Raw genomic sequence first — 20,869 nt, 5'->3', positions numbered from 1 at the left:
AGATAATATAATGTTTTCTAGCTTAGTCTCTTGACCCTAAATGGTAATTTGTATCTAAGGCTCTTAGACATTTTATTGCATTTATTGCAGCACATTTGCAAAAATGTAAATTAAAGGGAATTGGTTTAATGTGCAGTCTCAAGATAACGATATAATTTCACATGGAGGTACACAAAGGTCTGAGTCATGAAGCGAATGCGGAAGTGTGTAAAAAAAACCCGACATGACCCCCTTGTCCATATTTGGAGTATCTGAGTGTGGGCGGAGTAAAACTCATCCAACATGGCGACCATGAGCTCCGCCCACTTTAGGCTTCATTTTCGAGGTTCAGATTCTGATGGGTGACGTCACGATGGGTACCTCAATCGGTTAACCTTTCCTTGTTGTATTCCCTTTTAATTAGTCCAAAACGATTAATTTGAAAATTGCAGAGGTGGAAAAGCAGCCGGAAATACTAAAGTATAAACACGCTACTACCAAGCGGACTAATTACAGCTCTTGCGCACGTAGTTATATGTCTACGGAGGTGGACGTCAGCTACAACGTTAGCGTAGCGTCTGGACTGTCACCATAGCTACGGCATCAAATTGACGCAGAAGCCTAAAGCACCGTAGACTTTTAATAGAACCAGATTTAATTAATTCACGTGGGGAACTGCTTGTTCACGGTAGCTCTACTCTCCATGAAAATGGTAAAGAAAAGCAGTAAATAAACAGGTGTAAGATAGTTTAAAAGATAAAATATAATCGTATTAGAAAAAAAAGAAAAGTGCATTAAATCTCACCATTTCACCATTCCCACCATGAAGCATGGTGGTGGCAGCATCATGCCAGCTATTGATAAACCACAAGTAAAGTAACAATCAGAATATCAAAATCAACTCCATATTTGCATTAAAATGCCAATTATTATTTGCAAATATACATATAATGGGAATATAAACATAACAACTGTATATAATGGCAATTAACTTGATAAAGACATGTTTTTGTCACTTGTTTTGTGTTTTTTTTTTATTGTACAAATGGTCTTCCAATAGTTCAGCATTAACTGTAGTAGTTAAATAGACTTTTTTTTTATTTATATAAATAATGCATCAAAATGTGGGCAATGGTAGCTGGATATTCAATCGACTTTAGAAGAAACTCCGTCTCACATTGTTAAAGCAGCCGTTTTTAATTAAGAGGATCTGCTGAACCACTTCTCTGCGATAGAAAGAGGATACTGAAAGTACTGTAGGAGTGCTCCCCCCGGAATAAAAGTTTTAAATTGCCTCCTTTGACTTCATTTTAAGTCAAACAGAAAATCAGTAAATCTGACCCGAGCGAATTTTCACCGGCAGCTCCTCCACCCCAGACGGCCGAGTCTCCGCTGCATAAATCCAGGCAAAGCTGCAGGCTTTTAAATGCGTTGCCTTCTTTTGTTTAGTGTAACAGCAAAGAAAATCGTCATTAGACTTCTCCTCACGGAAACAGCAGGTCTTTATCTTATCCCTGTATTTCATGGATTTTCAACAGGTGGTCCACGGAGGTGATGTAAAATCTTTGGTTGATTAGACATTTTTTATGTTCTTTTTTTAAAAAAAAAAAAAAATTCTTGTAATACTCATTAACATATAGTCAACTTTTTTTTTTAGTAAAGGGATAAGGGATAGCTTAATACTGAATGCAAAATGCTAATAATAAGATATATTTAAAGTAATATATATAACACATGGTTATTGTGTTATGCTAATTATCAAAAAATAGTTCAGCTATATTTGTAATATTTAAATAATTATGTTATTGTTCTTGAGTTTTTAAAAGACTTCTCTTTAGTAAATGTGTCTCTGGTTCATTTCCACCTGTTGCCACAGTCATGTGAGCCACGACGGAGTCATTTTCAAAAGAAAAGCTCAAACAAGAAGGAGTCGCGAAACTAAATCTGACGCTTTTTCATAAAAAAGTTGCGCATTTCCTCCCACAATATCGTGGATAATCACAGATAGTCACGGTGTAAAATGAAAATTCCCACCGCTTCAACACAACAATAGCTTACAGCTGTCCCTGTTTTGGGTTTACGCTTGTTTGTTATTTTACTGTAAAGGCAGACACTTCCTCTACGTTGTTGTTTTTAGCAGGATGTTTCCGCTAACTTGGCGCACCACGGTGGCTGTCTGGCTTTGAGTCAAGTTAGCATGGATGTAGCCGCGGGGTTACCGGAAACGTGTATCTTAAAATAAAAGTCTGATAAAAAACAAAGTATGGAAATTGATGCTTCATTTATTTATCCCGTGAGAAATTCAGTATCCAGTAGCATAATTAGGCAAAGAAGGGAGGTATTGATCAAATCAAAAATAAATATCGTAAATATTAAGATTAATATTTCCGTGCAGCAGTCAATACTTAGTCGATACGGCACCATTTTTGTTTTACTTGTAAAATATTATTCTAATTCTGTTACTGTAAATTTAATTTTGAGATTTTTGAGCATTTGAAAATATATTAAACATTTTTACTGCAGCGGGAAGAAATAAAACTAGATTTATTAAAAGTATCTGTAATCTGGTAAACTATACATGCTTGTTTTGTGTCTCTGTGATTGTTTTGTGTCTCTTTGTGGTCAATGTGTGTGTCTTTGTGGTTGTTTTACACCCTTTCTGGTTGTTTTGTGTCTCTTTATGGTTGTTTGTTGCCTCTGTAGTTAATTTACGTCTCTTTCTGCTTGTTTTGTGTCTCATTATTGTTCATTTGTTTCTCATCGTGGTTCATTTCTGTCATTTTCTGGTTGTTTTGTGACTCTGTGGTGCATTTGTGTCTCTCTCTGGTTGATTTGCGTTTCTTCGCAGTCGTTTTGTTTTCGTTTTGCGATGGTTTTCATCTTCTTAGGGGTAGTTTCGCCGTCGAACGGGCTTTTATTTCGACAGCCAAACAACCGGATGCGCGGTTAGTTCATGTTGCGTGCGCCTTGACCGCGTTCTGTCTGTCATCTGACTCTTTTCCTGTTGGGAGCAGAAGAAAAAAAGTTTTGAAACCCCACCCTCTCCGCACGGACGTAGAAGTGGTTCGAGGACCTGACGAGTGAACGCTGACCGAGGAAGAGAAAGGGGGAAGCCGAAAAGTTATGATGGAGTTGTTGCGCCGTTTGGACACGGACGGTACCGACAGGAGCCCCGAGCTGGAGCAGGCCACGCGTTGAACTCCGACCAGGAACTAACTAGATAACTAACGGGAATTTGTTTTCAGTCCGTGTTTCAGGTCTGGAGTGCTCTTCCTGTTGTTATTCCATGAGTTGATTTTTATTTCTTTAAATGATAAAGTTTGGCTCATTGCGTGCGCCTCGTTAACTCCGGAGCATGGATACGCTGGCGCAGCGGGATGCGGGATTTCCTGCGGGAGCGCCGCAGTGCTGCGGTCAGACGCGGTTATTGGAGATTCGGGCTCAATAATGCGAACTGGTCAGCGCCGAAACTTGTCGTAAAACACTGGTTGGCTGGACTGAATGCTCCTTTCCTGCTATTCTTCTCCGCTCCTCGGCGCTTCCTGCTTGTGGTGGCCACTGCACTTAATGGCTAAAAATACATAAAACCTGAAAATGGACAGCTAAAGTGTGTGGGAACCTGATTTTACAGTTGCAAAAGGAGCGCTTAGTGTTTTTTTATTTTATTTTTTATGTGTGTTCTTCATTATTGTCCTCAGCCTTAACAATCAGAACTCAACAGGTGGCAGCTTTTGAATGAAAGGAGGGAAAGAAGAACTAATTGGGCCATAATGAGGCAATTCAAGAGCCTCTTAAATACAGGCCGGTGAGATGATATTGTGCTCGAACCATGTGTTGGCAAACCACGCACCGCATCACTTGAAGAGAGAGAAATTCAGTGGAGACGTTGCCGTCTGTCTGAGCCCTGAAACTCTTGGCCTCAATTAAACAACAAAGCCGTCTTTCGACTGGAATCCCTGAAATGGAGAGGTTTGAGTTTTCACGTCAAGACGAATGAGAGACACTTGCCGTTCGGTCGTCTTTGAATCCTCTCCTGCAGCCTCACTTGTTGGTCCAACTTTTGAACACATTTCACTGGTCCCTGATGAGCCTACAAGAAAGACAGGAAAGGGAGCGAGGCGCAATAAAGTACTCCTTTGTACTTTATTTTCAAACCCTTGGGGTGCAAAATCAGATCCAGTCAAAACATCTGCGTGAGGCTCCATGGAGCCGCTGAAGAACATATTCAGTCGCGGCCCACTGTCGAACTGGAAGAATTTGGATCAATCGCAAAAAGGGAACTTCACCAACCCCGTGTGGACGGCCTTGTTCGACTATGAGGCGTCCTGTAAGGATGAGCTCACCTTGCGCAAAGGCGACCTCGTGGAAGTCCTCTCTCTGGACTCTGAGATATCAGGGGATGAGGGCTGGTGGGCGGGAAAGGTCAACAACAAAGTGGGAATCTTCCCCTCCAACTATGGCTCCTTCAAGCCGAGTGGATACGCCAAGCTTCCGGGCAGCGCCGTGGTCGGCGAGCTCAGCCCGGCCGTGGTGGGTGAGTTCGAACCCGAGGACGTGGATTTCCGGGAGCTCAGCCTCGAGGAGGTCATCGGGGTCGGCGGCTTCGGGAAAGTGTATCGCGGTACATGGAGAGGCGGGCTGGTGGCGGTGAAGGCCGCCCGCCAGGACCCGGACGAGGACATCAGCGTGACGGCGCAGAACGTGAGGCAGGAGGCCCGTCTGTTCGCCATGCTCACCCACCCCAACATCATCGCCCTGAAGGGCGTCTGCCTGCAGGAGCCCAACCTGTGCCTGATCATGGAGTACGCCTCGGGCGGGCCGCTGAGCCGGGCGCTGGCGGGCCGCCGCATCCCGCCGCACGTCCTGGTCAACTGGGCCGTGCAGATTGCCAGAGGGATGTTGTACCTGCACAGCGAGGCCATCGTCCCCGTCATCCACCGAGATCTCAAGTCTAACAACAGTAAGTCCTCGTCGGTCGAATCCAGTCCAGCCTCAGTCCTGTCTTGTCAGTCAGTGTTAGTGTATATCAATCTTAACGTTCACAAGAAACAAAGGGAACCTTTTTTAACTCTCATGCAGTGTCCCAGACTCATGCTGTTAGTCTGAGAAATTGAATTATCTCCCCACCGTAATCTGTACAGTATTTACAAGCTTTATCTCGACTTAGAGTCCAAGATCATATAAAAGCACTTAGAAACAAGATTAGAGGGATGACAACAGGTCTTTTAGGTAACTCGGTCACGTGACTCCCAGGCTGTGAAAGTTAGGCCGAGGCTACAGAGACAGAGAGGCCTGAAAATATGTTCTGTTGATTGGATAAAAAATGCCAAGCTTTCGCCAGCCGAGGGTAAGGAATTCAGGAGGAAGCTTTCCATCCCGGCCCCGGAACAAGTCACACTTTAGACTTGGATGCCGTGCGGGGGAAGTGGGAAAGGTCTTGCGTCAGTGTTAACGGGCCCTCGCAGCGGACACGTACGCATCGGACCTTATCATTAAAGTGACACTGCAGAAAGATGTGCTGCTGATGAAGCATTTTGTGCTTTTACCCCAAACACGGAGCCACCTGAATTTTTACGGCGACCTCCTCTCTGTTATTATCATTCTTGTGAGGCAGTGCATGAGCTCCGTCTGCTTTGCGGCCGAATCCCTCGCGGCCCAGAAAACCTTCCTCTGCTCATCCTGTCTTTAGCTGCAGATCCCGATCGCCAGAGAACACCAAAATAGAAAATGATTCCTCCTCATTTGACGGGGAATTACACAGCTAAGAAAAGTGCAGTAGGTTTTTAAGAATGTGGTTTTGGCCAGGAGGAGCACTAAGAAATCCCTTTATTTGAGGTTTGTTTACAGGAGATGACCCTTATTCAGCTCATCCTAGGGACTCCTCAACACTTCCGCTGTAACTTTTCCAATTTTTGTTTCTGTCAGTCGCTCATTATCAACCTCACCTCCACATATTTCCTTCAGCACCGGCTCACACTCCATTTCACCCCTCGCTTATCTTCACCCCTGTGTCAGGTTCTTTCCCGGCTGGAAATGCAGCTCGTGTAACACAAAGGAAAGAGGAGTTATGTTAATATAGTGTTTGTATATGAGGCATGCCAAGGGGAACACAGTCCCTCTCTGTGCACGCCGGGAGATCGTATCGCTCGCCTGCCTCTTGTTTTTTAATTCTTCTCCAAGTCTTTGTCCCTGGCCTGCCTCTACATGTCTCCATAACCCTGTTGTGCCACTGAGCAATATCCTGTGGTGGCTGGTGGAAGAACGAGGGGGTGGATGGTGGATGGTGGATGGTGGATGGTGGTGGTGGTGGTGGGGGGGTCTTTCAATAAGACACTCTGTCAGTTACACTGCAATGTTCTGCAACGGCGGTGGGGTGTTGACAGGTTTAACACACAGGTGCAAAAGCATCTCGACATGGGGGCATCTCAAAGGGTAAAACGCAGCGCTCGCAAATCTGAAAAACGAGGCAGCGACTTCGACAGGACAAAATGTACTCGTGCCTCAATAGTAAACCTCAGATTATGGTGTCAGTTCCTCAGAATAATGGTGCAAGTTCTTCTTTTCTCGAGCTGCCATTTTGCGCCGCGCGAGGAGGAATCTGTCACAGGGGAGGCAGGAACCTTGTTTCCAGTTTTAGCCACGAGCGGACTGTAACGCAGTGGGTCATCCAGGTATGAGAAAAGCGGGGAAACAATAACTCTTTGTATTGTGCGATTGGATTATGCAATGCATATCGTAATCAAAAGGCCAGGTGAAGAGAGCAACCGGCAGGGCATAGCTTAGATTAAAAAAAGGAGATTACTTCTCATAATTAGGACCATCTGTTATAGTGATGGATTAAGGCGAATAGTCATTATCCCTGAAGGGCTTGTAAACCATGGACAAGAGTTGCTGTTGTAGCTAATGACCAGCAGAAGATGCTGATTAAACAGGAGTGTCGGGAGGTTGGGAGCAGGGGAAGGGAAGGGGAGTGCAGTGCGGAGGGCTTGGGTCGAAGCCAGCGGCCATGACTGCAACTCTGCCGAACGCAAGTGCACAACAAGAGAGTAGAGTAGAGCCTCTTTGTCTTACTGTTGAGTCTGCATGTCTGTAGGGCGACGGGGGAATTTTTCGCACCTTCTGCGAACTGTTGTTTTCTGCTTTGATCAGATTAGGCGTTTCACTATCTAAATTGAGGTATCGGGGCTTTACATGCAGTTCTGCAAGAGAGACATGGAACCCTTTTACCATTGTTGATTGAATAATGGCCAGCGACGATGACTCATTCTGTCAATGCCAAAATTCTTCAAAAAAAAAGGCGTTTCTTGATTCCTCTGACAAAGTGCCAACGGGAGTCTTAAAACAGCCACTTATTGTGTTTTTTTCTAACTTGAAGATGAGTAGAAGAACCTCCAGTTGCTTTAAGCATTTATTTGTTATGTGCTTAGTCATCAAGGGATTGCAAGGCCACTGTTTAGACAGTCTCTTTTGGTCTCCAGAAAAGTATCCTGCTCTTTAGCTCCTAATTATCCCCGATATGTTCAGCAGCTAATTGTTAGCCTTCTCTGCCTGGTATTTCAAATTTGTCCTTGGATTTGGAAAGGAGGATAATGAGAGTGGTGAGATTTAAGGTAGGAGATGCACCAAAAGCAATTTCAAAGAACCAAAATAACCACCGGCAAACGAAGGCCGGCTTTGACGTCACCTCGCTTCGCTTGTGTCTAGGTCAAGAATTTCCGTTTGAACACAACGCAAAGAGTTTAGACCAACGAACTCTGAGCCCTTCCACCAAAGCCTGGAAAACCCAAGAGCTGATTTTAGCTTGGAAGTCTAGGAACCTAAGAAGAGCTCTAAGGACACACCCGAAAAACCTAGCCTCTCTGACAGTCCAACTCCGGCAAACGGGTGACCGGCGGCTTTCGGCCTTCAACCGTCGTCCTCGCAGCTATCTGCACAAAGCCTTCATAGACCCAAAAACAGCTATAGGCATCACCACACGCCATAAAACTCGGCGGAGGCTTTAGTTAGAACTGGTGGGGAAAGTGCCAAGCTAAGCACATGCCGGGCTGGAGCTCACAGGCCCCCATTTTTCAGGAAGAAGCCGCAGTTAGATCTTGGATCAACATGTCTTTTTATGAGAAATGTTTTCCACGAGTGGACAAACATCTGATACATGTCTCTACCGGCATGTTTTCATTCAGGGCCCCTAGTGCCCCACACTCAAAACAAACCCCTGTGTGTGTGTGTGTGTGTGTGTGTGTGTGTACGGGCGGCCGAGTGTGTGATCTTTGCATGTGTGTGGCGAACTGCACTCAAACATCACCGTTGCCTCTTTTCAGCTGTGGCAGCAGCAGCAGCAGCAGCAGGGATAATAAGGGCATGTTAGACATTTTTGCCATTTTCTTGACTTCACAGATTTATTGGCTGACCTGCGATTCCTTAAAGCCGCCGTACTATCATTTAATGTGTGTAGTCTGGGTGATAAGGCAGCAGGGTGGAGTGGAGCTGACCCTTAGAGAGAAACAGGATCATAAAAAATCCTATCTGTGAATGTAAGTTCAGTAGTTAACTTGACTTTGTTCTCGGTTTACTTCCATTTCTTTTCGCCTGTACATTTTGCCCATTTTGTGACTATTTGACGATAGTGGAGCTACATCCAGTAGCTGTCGGTCAGAGCAAACCGACCATGAAACCTATCCCTTGATAAGCTTTAATAGTCTCTTAACAGAGCACTTTTGGGAGTCGCTGTCAAGACTAACTGTGGAACAAAGGGAATGTTGGTCTTGGAGAAAATGACGCTGAGGCCTTAGCAGTCGCTGAAGTGTGTGTGCAATACTCCACGGAACGTCGTCGTATTATCCTGACATCTGAACCACCTGCTGTATGCACGATAGCCTGTGCTGCCATTATCCTTAAATGGCTGTCGAATACATGTTCATGGCACAGGCAAGCGTTTAATTTATGATCCATTTAGATTTATGTTTACCTCCTCTCTCTGATTTGAGTGTAAAAGGTGACTCATGCCATTAAAAAGTAGCCAGGGTCTGGACCCCCTACGTTGAGAACTGATTATGCGCTGGATTATGTTCTGGTATGTGGTGATGGACAGAAGAGCGACACAGTCATACACGTCATCTGAGTTGAATTTGTTAATAACAAAATGGCTCTGATTGGTTGTAGGACTATCCAGTTGCGATCCCAATGGATTGAAGCTCAACTAAAAGCTAATAAATTCTGATAAGAATTGGCTCCGGCTGCACCAGCATAGCTGAGAACAGTAGTTAATTTGACTTGCCATGTAAACATCACATGACTCATATGGGAACCTGTTGTCACATTATTAAAAGGGTGTCATGTGACGTGGCTGAAGGAGTCAATGACCTGGACTTCAGATCCTCACGGCGCATTGTGCTTTGGAAACATTTCCAATGATTAGCAGATGAATTCATTGGTTGAAGTCAGCAGCAGATCCGGCTGTCGTGTTGACCTGTGTTGATGCCCTGCGTGTCACGGTCTCCTTAAAACCCAAACGCTCCAGTGAAAAGCTCAAACAGATTCCCCTCCTTGATGTTATCCGTCTGGTCACACTCGACTCAGCTGAGCTACACATGGTGTCAAGCATCTGCAAAAAGACGGGCTCCTTATGCACCGTACGCGTCTCCTTTGTTTTTGTTTCCTTTTGAAAAGGTGCAAGACAGTAAGATTTTACATCTTGAAATAACTCACGTTTCACACTCAGGTTTCAGTTAAGTCCCTCTGTGCACATACCTGCTCTCCTTTAAAAATTCAAATTTCTTTCTGTTTTGGAAATCTCCCTCTAAAGATGCTCGAGGTCCTGGAAGTCTGTTTCAGATCAGGGGCATGTTTCTCCAAAGCCAACCCTATTTGCATGCACGATGCAGAGGATGTGAGCGTCTGCAGTCATTTCCCGTCCTCGTGCATGGTAAAAATTACCTAAATTAACAATAAAAAAGGGATTTTTTTTTATTGTAAGTAACAGCTTGCATGTTTTGCATGTTGCATTTTTATGAAACAGGCCCCGGCTACTGTACCAGCCTCTCCAAATAGCACGCTCCGAGTAAAGTAGTAGCTTCTTTTTTAGGTTTGCAGTTTCCGTCTGTCCAGAGATGTCTGCACTTTGGTTTCAAACCGTGTCTTGCCGCTGGTTGACGGTGAGGTGTTCAGTCTTAAATGCGGGCAAATTATCTGTAGGAGTGCAAATGAAAACTGACGTACTCAGCAAAGGAAGGATTCTCTTCAAATTGGTGCAATCTGCCTTCATTGCCTAATGATTTAAGCCCTGAATAACAAACTGCTAATTAAAGACATCATTAAGAAAATGAAACATTGCCATGACGGAAGAAGAGAAAAAAAAAAATGTTCATCTCTACATAGAAAGTATTTTGGCAAAGAGATCTCTGGGGACTTTGAACACCGACCTAAGACACAAAGTTATAAATAAAAATGAAGAACTTGTTGATTAACAGCGATACTTCGCAAAATGTCAGATCAGTTTCATTTTCGGAGTCATAAGAATCAAATTAAGGTGAAATTACCGCTCTTTTTCTAGCTCTCAGCTTTTTTTTTTTTTTTTTTTTTTTTTAAATCCACCACATCAAGAAAACTAAATTTATGCGCACACTACATCTTTTTATTCAGCATTAGCCCCTGAAGTGCAGCAGAAAGTGCGTTGTCATGAAGCAGGCCATCCATAAACGCGGCTGCGTCCTCAGCCCGGACTCTGCTGACTGGCACATCCGAGGGGTGCCTGGGGTGTCCTGGTGTTAAAGGGGGGGGGGGATTCACCTGGGGTAGGGCTCAGCTGTGTTGCTGCTGGCTCAGTGTGTGTGTGTGTGTCAGTGGGTGATAAGGCAGAGGGGAGTCTAGCTCCGTGTGCAGCGTGCCCAAGCCACCTGGCTTTTTTTTATTTTCCTGCTGTCTTTATTTTGTAATTCGGTATCCAGTGCTTCTAGGCTTCTACTGAACAGCAAGGTGTATGTGGAGCTTTTAAAAGTTCATCCAGGTGTCAACAGACATCAGCTGTAGGCTTTCTCAAAGCTAATACTGTCTTGCAACAGGATGTTGTGAGTGGGGGGCCTTTGGATCCTAGGGGTTGAAGGGAGGGGGGCCTCTATGGATCATCCCACAGATACTTGTTCAGTTTGGGTTTTTAAGTTTTTCCTAAACTTTCTAAAACCTAAACTGCTGCTGCCATCAAGGAGAGTCATTGCTATGGGGTGGAGGGTGTCTGGTCTAAGTAACATCCACATGAGTGAATGCCAGGTCCAAAAGTTTCCCAACAGAACACTGAATAGTCACAAGGTGGTTTAAATGTTATTTACTTATCCTGGTCATAATGTTGTGGCTGATGGGTGTATGTCATTATATATCACTAGATAAAAACTAAATGGTCAGTATGTCCCACTGTAGACAAAGCAAACAGACATTTTAAGTGATCAAACGCAGGTTGACCTTCGTTACGAAGTCGTCACAGGATAAGCTAGCATTAGCTAGCATTAGCTAGCAGTGTTTTGTACATTCTTAGCACGTACAGTTACTTTTTATTAAAACAAAACATGGTCATTTTGTAACAGCAGATCAGTTTAAAACTGTTGTAGGAAGTAGCGGATGCAGATATTTTTTTGTGATCATGCTTGTTTGGGAAAAAAGTTTAAATGTGTTGAGAATAAAGACGAAATTTTGTGACTGCTTCTACAAAATGCCGTGCAGGCAGTTAGAGGAAATGGTCAAACTTCACTTCAGACCTGCAGTACAGTATTAGGGCCATTACTATTTATTTATTAAAATTTACCACCATTACGCGCCACCTCCTCCAAGATTGTGTGGTTTGTCTTTTGCGACAGTTGCCGTTTTCAGCGCAGTCTCTTCAAATTCCTAATACCTGATAGCTACACTGTGTTTATGAGCTAAAAGAGAAAGTAATTCTTTGTTACTAGAGTCCAAAGTGTAGTTTTACCACTTCATCTAACTGCCTGCACGGTATTTTGTAGAAGCAGTCACGTTCTCGATACTGTATTTCAGCTCTATTCTCAAAACTGGTTTTCGACTTTATTCTCAAATTTGTATTTCAACTTTTTTCTTGATATAGTATTTCCACTACAGAATGACAGAGAATTTCTTTCTCATGGGTGGACCCAATACTCTTCCGTTAGAAGGAGCTAGGTAGCTAGGCTCGGCTAGCTAACCAACTCCTGCCCCTTTAAGATCGGAACTCGAGCCAGGAGGTGACTAGCTTAGCGTAAGAGTAAAAACAGGAAGCAGAGGGAAGCAGAGGGGAACACCTATCCTGATGAGAAGTCACGCCTATATCCAGTTTGAGGAAAGCTTTAGTCACGCTAAGCTAGGCTAATCACATCTTTTTTTTTTCCTCCCCCCGCTAAACTTGAAGGACATGGTCAGTTTGTCATTAACTCACGTGCTAACTCGCTGTCGTTACATTCTGCTCCCTTTTTGAGGGATTGCACTTTAGCCGACAAATGACATCAGCTTTCGGTTCGTACACGCCACATTCAGACGCTAGCTCAGTTCATTGCACTTCAGCTGAGCGTTCAGCCGCCTCTCTTCGCTCTCACCGTCAGCCGAAGCTTCAGTTTTCTCTCAGCACTTTCACTTGGCACACTCATAGCTCGGCTCTCGGAGGTTCATTCAGGGCCCTTCCTTTGTCACTAATTGTATTTTGACTGTACTTTAATTTGTTTCAGATATGCAGCTTTAACAAGTGCAAAATCTTGAGCATTTTCTTTTGTTTGCCTTTTCAAACGAAGCCACTCGTGACATTTCTCTTCTTTCCGTGACAATAAAAGCCAGAAAACCAGTCGCTGCGTCGATCAAAAGAATAAAATAGCATCCGTGTGCTGGTTTCTGCTAACCTGTCTCTTGACATGCTCTGTAGACCGTATACTGTGAGTGTAAAGTGAGATGTGCCCACACACAATGGTTGCACGCCCACGCCTTGTCATGAAAGCTGCAGAATATGTCTGGATTTGTATGGCCCAAGCAGGATGAGTGAGTGGGCTGAACAACAGAACTGCAGGGGAAGAGGAGGAGGAGGAGGAGGAGGGAGAAAAAATAAAAGCAGACACTAGAAGGTCAGAGCTCACAGGAAGCAAAGAGGTTTCCAATTTTTTTTTTTTTTTTTTTTCCTTTCTCCTCTTTCCCAATCTGAAACTTCATTCTCTGCTTCTTTCTCTCAGCAGCACAGATCAGGCTCCCATCTGTTTGTGGAGGAAAATGATTACGAGGGTTGCGTATGACTGCGAAAATACATCTGGAACGATACGGACGAGAACAGATGTCGTCAGAGAAAGAATAAGAAAAATACTCCCGAGTTTAGGGTTAGCTTAGGGTCCACCTCTGGCTGTGACGCTGACACTAGACTTGCCATCAGTCATTATTAGATTATAGAAAAATAAAAGCTATTACACACTCAGCAAGCAATAGGACGAATTCTACCCATTCCTGTTTGGGTTGATTATAAGTTACTACACAACACACACTTGCTCAATAACAAAGGTTGTCGCCCTGCTTTGTAATTGCTAGTTGCACGATGTCTAATGTGACAAGACCAGACAGGTTCTCTGCAATAAATATAATAGTAAGTATTCAGCCCATTAGGATAATAAAAGTAGCAAATATCCATTACAATTACCCAAAGCCCTCCAATTCCAATGTTTTATTGCCACTTTAGGTTCGTATAATACTGAGTAACCGCAGCAGGAACCTTTGCAGAACTCATGGTGTTAAAATTTATTTCCCGAAAGGCTGTGCAGTGGAGAGTGATGGGTTTACTGTGACAACTGCCGCTGATTGGTCCCGTGGCGAAACTGCACACAGAAACTCAATCTGTGCGGTCAAAGGGCGCCTTTATAATGACTTATTCAACTGCTTTATACAATGCGGTGCATTTTCTTTTGTACCTGCCCGTGTTTGAGTAATCATATTTGCCCCGCTTCCCACCGCTGCCTTGACCCCTGAGCTTCAGGGGTCAACCCGGTAACGACACCGTGTCTGCGCTTGTAAGAAAATGCCACTAATGAAGGTTAAATTTCAACACATGAGCTCCGGAGGCTCGTTAATGAGTGACCACTTGCAGAAGCTTGCAGCCTTTTTACCTGGCACAGGATACTTTGCACAGGGAATCATTTATAACCCCCCTCTGACAGTGTTTATGTGGGTGCCCAGAAACAGAATGCTCCCTTTTGTGTGTGTGTGTGTGTTTGGACTCCATGATGATTACCTTGTAGCCTATATGCCGGAAAATGCTAGATACGCGATTGTTTTTAGTCATGCGGTCAGGTTTGGTTCAGTTTTTCCACCATAACGCACCATAATTAGTCGTTGCGTGCGCAGTTTTAAAGATTTTATTTCATGCCCTGCACATAGCACAAGCTCTTTAGGTCTGCATCTCCACTACGACAGTCTGGTGGCCTGATACCTGGTGACCTTTGGTGTCACATTTGGATTGCACCTATCTTATCCCAATAAAGCTTATACAAAACAGGACATTGGTTACGTATTGTAACCCCAGATTCTATGAGTTATAGGCAGTTTGGGCTCCTAGCGTGTTCACCTCCCCAGTAATTAGGCATCAATGAGATTTTGTTGATACCGATGCCACCATCAATTCTGCTTATTGAGACGATTCTCTTATCAATTCTTCCTGTAAATTTTAAAGTTTAGAAAAGGTAGGTGTTCGTCGTTTCGTGTAAACAACAGCAATTTTATTGAGTTTCTAAACAAAAGATACAGATTTAGACCGGAGATCGTTGAACATATGGCTCTTTCAGTATTTAATGTGCTGCATAGATTGAACATTGCGCTGTTACAGTCCCTTCTGGAGAAGTGAAGCCACTTTGGACCGTTTCAGTCTCTCTGCCGTTGTGGTCGACTTGTCGTCACGTGATCTGAATGATGTAAAGATTCTTCTTCTGTTTTATGGCGGTTGTCAAACAACTCTTAGGTGCATTACCGCCACCATCTGGACTGGGACGTAAAGATTCGTCACGAAAAGAATCGATAAGCGTGAAGTCTAATGATATCGATGAATTGAACCATTTGGAACTGGTTCTTGATGCCCATCCCTACCAGTAATGTAACTACGCCAACCACAAGAGCTGTGGTTGGTCCACTTGGCAGTTGCGTGTTTCCGGTTTAGTATTTCTGGCTGCTTCTTCATGTCCGCAATTTTTGTTTTGTGTCAATAAAGGTGGAACCCGTCAAGGAAAGGTTAACTGAGGTGGTTCGGAGATAGAAATATTTGTATGACCATCTTTGTCATCATTGTTGAAAGTGAAGCAGGAAGTAGAAACAAAAATGAACCCAACTGGCAAAAAAAGACACAGCGCCAACGTGTTTGGGTGTTTTTTTACAGAGCAAACCAGACTGACAGGTGCACAAGCATAAATGTCTCCTACCAGCGTAGGGTACGTACGTAGGTTACGGATCCCATTTTATCCCCCCAAAATACTGGTTTAGTGGGTGCAACGCTCCGGTTTTGCAGTTTTTATAAACTACAGGCTAAACGCCCTTACGATTGTGCATTCAAAAATGGATAAACCAACCGCAAGAGCTCTCAGATTGCTACGTCTATGCCAATAATCTGTGGTTACGAACATGCATTAAATTAAGGAGTAGCAGATTTGAAAGGTATCTGCAAAGTATAAAGTGGTTTAATCTAGTGTAATTAGAGGGGTTTGTTGCATAATGAAGCGCCCTTACCCTTGCAGGCTTGAAAAGCAGCCATTAGTTGTGCTATTTTGTCATAGTTGGGAACTGGTTTCATGTTGTGCTTTGTCTGGTGTGCCCAACTGAAATTTTACTTGACTGTTTTCATTACATGAGTCATAGCTAAGAGGGTGAAACCAGTTGAATTTTTTTTTCTTCTTTTTTTTCAATGTAGTAAAGCTTGTTGACAGAATCAGTATTTTATTCCTGGAATTTATTATAAGGATCTGTGTTTCCTTTTCAAAAATAGCTGCAAAGGCGGTGATGATACTAGAGAAACATGCCAAGTAAAATTAATTCAGATAATACAAATAATTACAGATGCAGCTGGCACACGTCCTGACTCGTCAATCACCCATCCCATGCAGGTTGTAGCTGACGGTTATTTATCAAGAGAGATTATTTAAAAGCGAAAACAAGTGCTGATTACTCATGCCGCTCCGTTTGCACGTCGCGCGGCTTTTGTAAGCAGTGACGTACGGCAGCGCCGTCAACAGGTGTGACCTGACAGATAATCTGCTCTAATGCAGGTCCACATTCCACGCAAGTCGGAATAATAACTGCACTCTAATTTCAGATTAAACTACTAACCAAAAGCGCTGCGGTGTTCAGGGTGGCTGGTTAATGTAGCTCAACTCAAATCACGGCTTTATCTTCACACTTATCAAATGCGGAAGAGTTGCCACCTCACACCAACTGCCCAGTCTTGTAATCGGCGTTATCAGTCACTTATGGCCTGGTATGCACGCTCGCCAACTTACACCCTTGGTACAGATCCGAGTGCATGTCCCCTGAGTTAAGGTGAAACTCCAGAGGAGCTACAACTAGTTTCACCATGAGTTGACATCTCCTGCTCTATGATTATGCCCTATCACTGTCTCTCTGAGTCCCTCCTCCCCTCTCGGGCCGTTCGCTCCCTGCCTGGTCAGAGGTTGCCAGACTGTCTGTCAGCCTATGGCCTCGTCCCTCAGGGGACAAAGCTCCCGTTCTTCCTGGGAAAGCCCCCACCCTGCCGGAATTCTCCCTTCGCCTACGGGTGCGGGGCAGAGCGCGACGAGAAGGAGGGAGGAAGGTACAGAGAGCATTGACAAGGCGTTACGTTAACCCGATGTGGGCATTTAAAAAAAGGCCGATACCGATATTTTAAAGCCAGAGGCCTTCCCCAAGATACCTTTTCCTCGTCTAAAAAGCAAAATACTGCATGGTTTTCCAGTTAAGCATCAGGGATATCAGTCCAGGGGTGAGGAATGATGGCGTGCATAGAAAAATGTGGTGAGAGATGGAGATGTAGCTCCAGTGTGGAATTATAGGGAAAAGATAATTAAGTGAGGTGCAGAGTGAAGAGTCTGGGAGCTCAGAAAGGTTGCGGCGTCTCTCACGTCTGCGTGGTTTCTCTAAAGCGTCCTTAAGTTACTCTTTACTGCACAGGACGTCAGCTGCCATAGATGTAACAGATGATGGTATTCATAGTTTTTGTAATTTCTGAAACAATGGATTCCTTGAATTCAGACAAACAAGACATTGCGGACTTCTGTCAACTTTGAAGCTAAAAGTGGTGATGAGATTATCAAGTGTTGTTTGCTGTCTAATTAAAGCAGTGGGGACGATGCCTCGAAATGGACCTGTGGTTACGACGGGAAGTTGTGTACAGGAAATGATAGACGAGTAGTGAAATCAGCTGTAAGTTGAGAGAACATGACTTCTAGACGAGTGTTGGCATCTAGAAGGCTAACAGTTAGCCAAGGCTAACAATTAGCAAGCTAAATGCAAAGGGATAATGAAAGGATGAGGCCATTAGAAGTGAAATTACAAAGAATAATCTTTACAAATAAAAGTCCATTCGAAGGACGTTTTCCTGGCTGATACTGCACAAGTAGTGAGTTTTGACCATTGACTGGATTCTGAACCTCGAAAATTGAAGTGGGCGGAGCCCGCGGTCGCCATGTTGGATGAGATTATGCAGAATTTTAAACCTTAATAAAAAATAAATGAATGAAAAAAAATCTCCCCATACAGTTGTCATGAATACAGAGATAAGCTATTGAGACCCAACCTATTTTTTGTACCAGGCTGTTTAATAATGCTGTGAAGTTGTGGTTTTTAACATGGGGGTCTATGGGGATTTGCTCCCTTTTGGAGCCTCGAGTGGCCACTCGAGGAACTGCAAGTTTTTGAACTTCCGCGGGGGCGTCGCTGCTCAGACCTGGAGGTTGCCGCTTGGTTTTAACCCGAGATAATTTTATGTGTGAGGAAAATGTTATCTCCTACAGAAAGCAGCCTGCCGTTATCTAGCTTAGCGGTTAGCCTCACTGGCTTGTAGATGGGATTGTGGACTTAATGGTTGATGATACCGACCGCTTTGTATTGAACCGATTCCATTTTGGGTCTGCAAGTGACATTAGTTAAAGATGTGCTCGAACTACAAAGATTTAAGCTAACTAGCCGCACATGCTAACAGCTGTAGCTTTAATTTATTGTTCTGCAGAAAAACAGGCTTCCACAAATGGTTGGTTTAATAGCTTCAATGCATTACAGAAACCAACTGATTATGGATATGTAATGATGCCACAGCAAGTTTTTTTATTATTATTTTTAGCCTAAAGTAAAAAGTTTAAAGTTGGGGTTTTTTTGATCTGATTTTGCACACTACGCTGCATCTTACTCAGTGGGCATGAAATTAAAACAGACCAAAATGACTCAAAGAATGTGGGGAACGTAAATAGCTCATATTTGCCCAGGATGCATGCCGTTACTTTATCAGTCAGGGTAGTAAATCAGTGCTGGAATGTCCCGTGCAAAAAAAAAAAAAAAACAAAAAAACAAAAAACCTGACTCTGGGATTCTCACTAAGTTAACAGCTACAGGGGCTGAGTCAGTCCCGGCACCAAACTCATATCTAGGCCGCCGCTGGCAGGAGTCATGTCTGCAACTGACACACTCTTGTTTCTGAACAACAAACAATGACAAACAGAGTCCCGTTGCCGTGGAGACCTGTCACGGTGTTTTTGTGGCGACATTGTTGGTTTCGCCTCTCAATCAGGAAGACGCTCTGTCTGGGCAAGACCGATCTAGTCCAGATTGCTCGCCGTTATCCTTTGAAGGGGATGTGGATTTCCCGACCGCGCACCACTTTAGTTAAGGCACCTCAGAGATAACAGAAAATGCAGACAAAGAGAACTCCCTAATCCTCCATATATTAGCTACAATGCAAGTCATTCTTTGAAGTACTGACACACTCATCATATGCGAAAGACTTGAGGCTGTTTGCCGCTGTAGCTACCCACACGGCACACAGGTCATCAAGGACAGGGGTGTTTTTGTATGTTTTTTTTTTCCCATGGTTCCTCCCACAGTAGCCTGGAGCTACCCTGTCCAAACCTAAGCGCACAGCTTCCCCTCCCCTCCAGCTTTGAAGATGTCAGCAGCAGCAGACTTCATGTTATGTGGGTCAGCGGCTGATTTGGACACACCGCGTTGCCACATGCCGTCCCGTAAGCAGCTGACTAATGCCGCAAGTTGTCGTCACGTCAGTGCGATGGCGGCGCCGAGAGGAGGAAGGCCGCGCGCGGCTCTGAACTGTGGATGCACTCTGCCTCGGCTCAGGAAGTGGAAGAAGAATGTGGCGTGTTGTGTGTGCTGAGACTGCTAAATTGATTTCTGTGCGTGTGTCTGTAAGTGCAGACAAGTTTATATGCACGGGTTACCTGTGGTTATTGTGCACGTTAAGAAGCAAGTCCGTTTTATGCAGCAGCCTGTGTGCATGTGTGTGTGTGGTGGGTCCATAAACACATGCATTTCTTAATTTTTTTTGATAAATAACCATTTATCTGGTTTTTATGTGTAGTTTGTCAGTTCACTCCATAGATAAAGTATAGAGAGGGACGGTGGAATTGCTTCTCAAAAGTGAAGCCAAACCAAGTAGAGCCCAACACAACCTCTTGTGGTATAAGCTCCACCTCCTCCATGTTAGTGGGCGGGACTTAGGACGAAATAAAATACTATTATCCATCTTGTTGTTGTTTGAAAAGCCGGTATGACGCATGAACGACTTCAGTTGTTTATTATATGATGTAATAGGTCAACTGGAAAGGTGCCCCCTAGTGGCTGGAGGCTGCAGTACAGGCCATAAGCTCCACCTCCTCCATGTTAGTGGGCAGGACAAAATAACACCCTAAAATACACGTGAAATAACCGGTTTATTAAAAGGATGCTTTCTGTCATTTTAGGTAGTCAATATAATGTTGGCGGTTGTTCACGAGTCGGAAGAAGAACCACCTGAGAGATAGCGCCATCTATCTGCACCATAATTAGCGTGCACATTACGTACGAGATTAAAAAGGCTGAACTATTATCCGTCTGGTTGTTGTGTGAAATGCTAGTCCGTCACATGAACGACTCTTGTTTATTATATGACGTAATGGGTCGACCGGAAGACACATATCGCCACCTAGTGTGTAGGAGGAGTACATGTTCCAGTCAGTTATTTGATTTTCTCCGTTGCATGTAAACGGGGAAAAGGGCTTCATTCAGAAAGTTGAATTTTGAGCGTACTCTTCTAGTAAGATGTGGAAATGTGTGAAAACACAAGCTAATTTGCAGCACCAGTGCCTTGACGGTCACCAGAATGCAGTCATAAAAATACACATTACTACCATGAATGTAACATAGAAGCAGACAATGAACCAAATAATAGAAAACAAGTTTAAAACACATTTGACACAAGCAAGTAATGACTGGTTGATGTTGTGGTTGCAGCTCAGGTTGGACTTAAGTCACAAACCTTCTTTAAAGTGGCAGCTGGTGAACTCCAGATGGACCTTTTAATTGTTTTACAACATATAATTGTGCAGTTTCCTTTTGACTTGCATGTATTTTGTTGCGTAAATGACCCGGTTATGAAAGTATTAAAAATGTGCTGAGCTAGAGATTTGAATCTAACTGTAGGGTTGGAGTCAAAACAGCAAAATTCTTCATATTACCCTGATGAAATCCAAATGGTTAGTTTACGTTTCTGGAAATTGGATTTTGTATCTGTCATCAGCCTGTTTCACGTGTTGGCACATTTTAACCTTCATTTAGATAAATGACTCATTTTCTGGCATCAGCAACACCAAAAACTACCTTTTGAACTGGGTAAAATCCTCACCGCATTTCATAATCTGTCTCG

General features: G+C 43.8%; 1 protein-coding gene across 1 annotated transcript in view; it reads left to right on the top strand.

Moving 5' to 3' along the window:
• Window positions 1-2,939: 2,939 nt before the first annotated feature.
• Window positions 2,940-20,869, top strand: part of LOC125007528 (mitogen-activated protein kinase kinase kinase 11) — a 53,244-nt gene continuing 35,314 nt past the window's right edge. Inside the window, exon 1 of the mRNA XM_047584328.1 lies at window positions 2,940-4,939. Within this exon, the coding sequence (XP_047440284.1) occupies window positions 4,183-4,939 (757 nt within the window). The 5' untranslated portion in view covers window positions 2,940-4,182. The remainder of the gene's footprint in view (window positions 4,940-20,869) is intronic.

The sequence above is a fragment of the Mugil cephalus genome, chromosome 1 (genome assembly GCF_022458985.1).
Source record: "Mugil cephalus isolate CIBA_MC_2020 chromosome 1, CIBA_Mcephalus_1.1, whole genome shotgun sequence".
NCBI lineage: Eukaryota > Metazoa > Chordata > Actinopteri > Mugiliformes > Mugilidae > Mugil > Mugil cephalus.
This window is presented reverse-complemented; position numbering and strand designations above follow the sequence as displayed.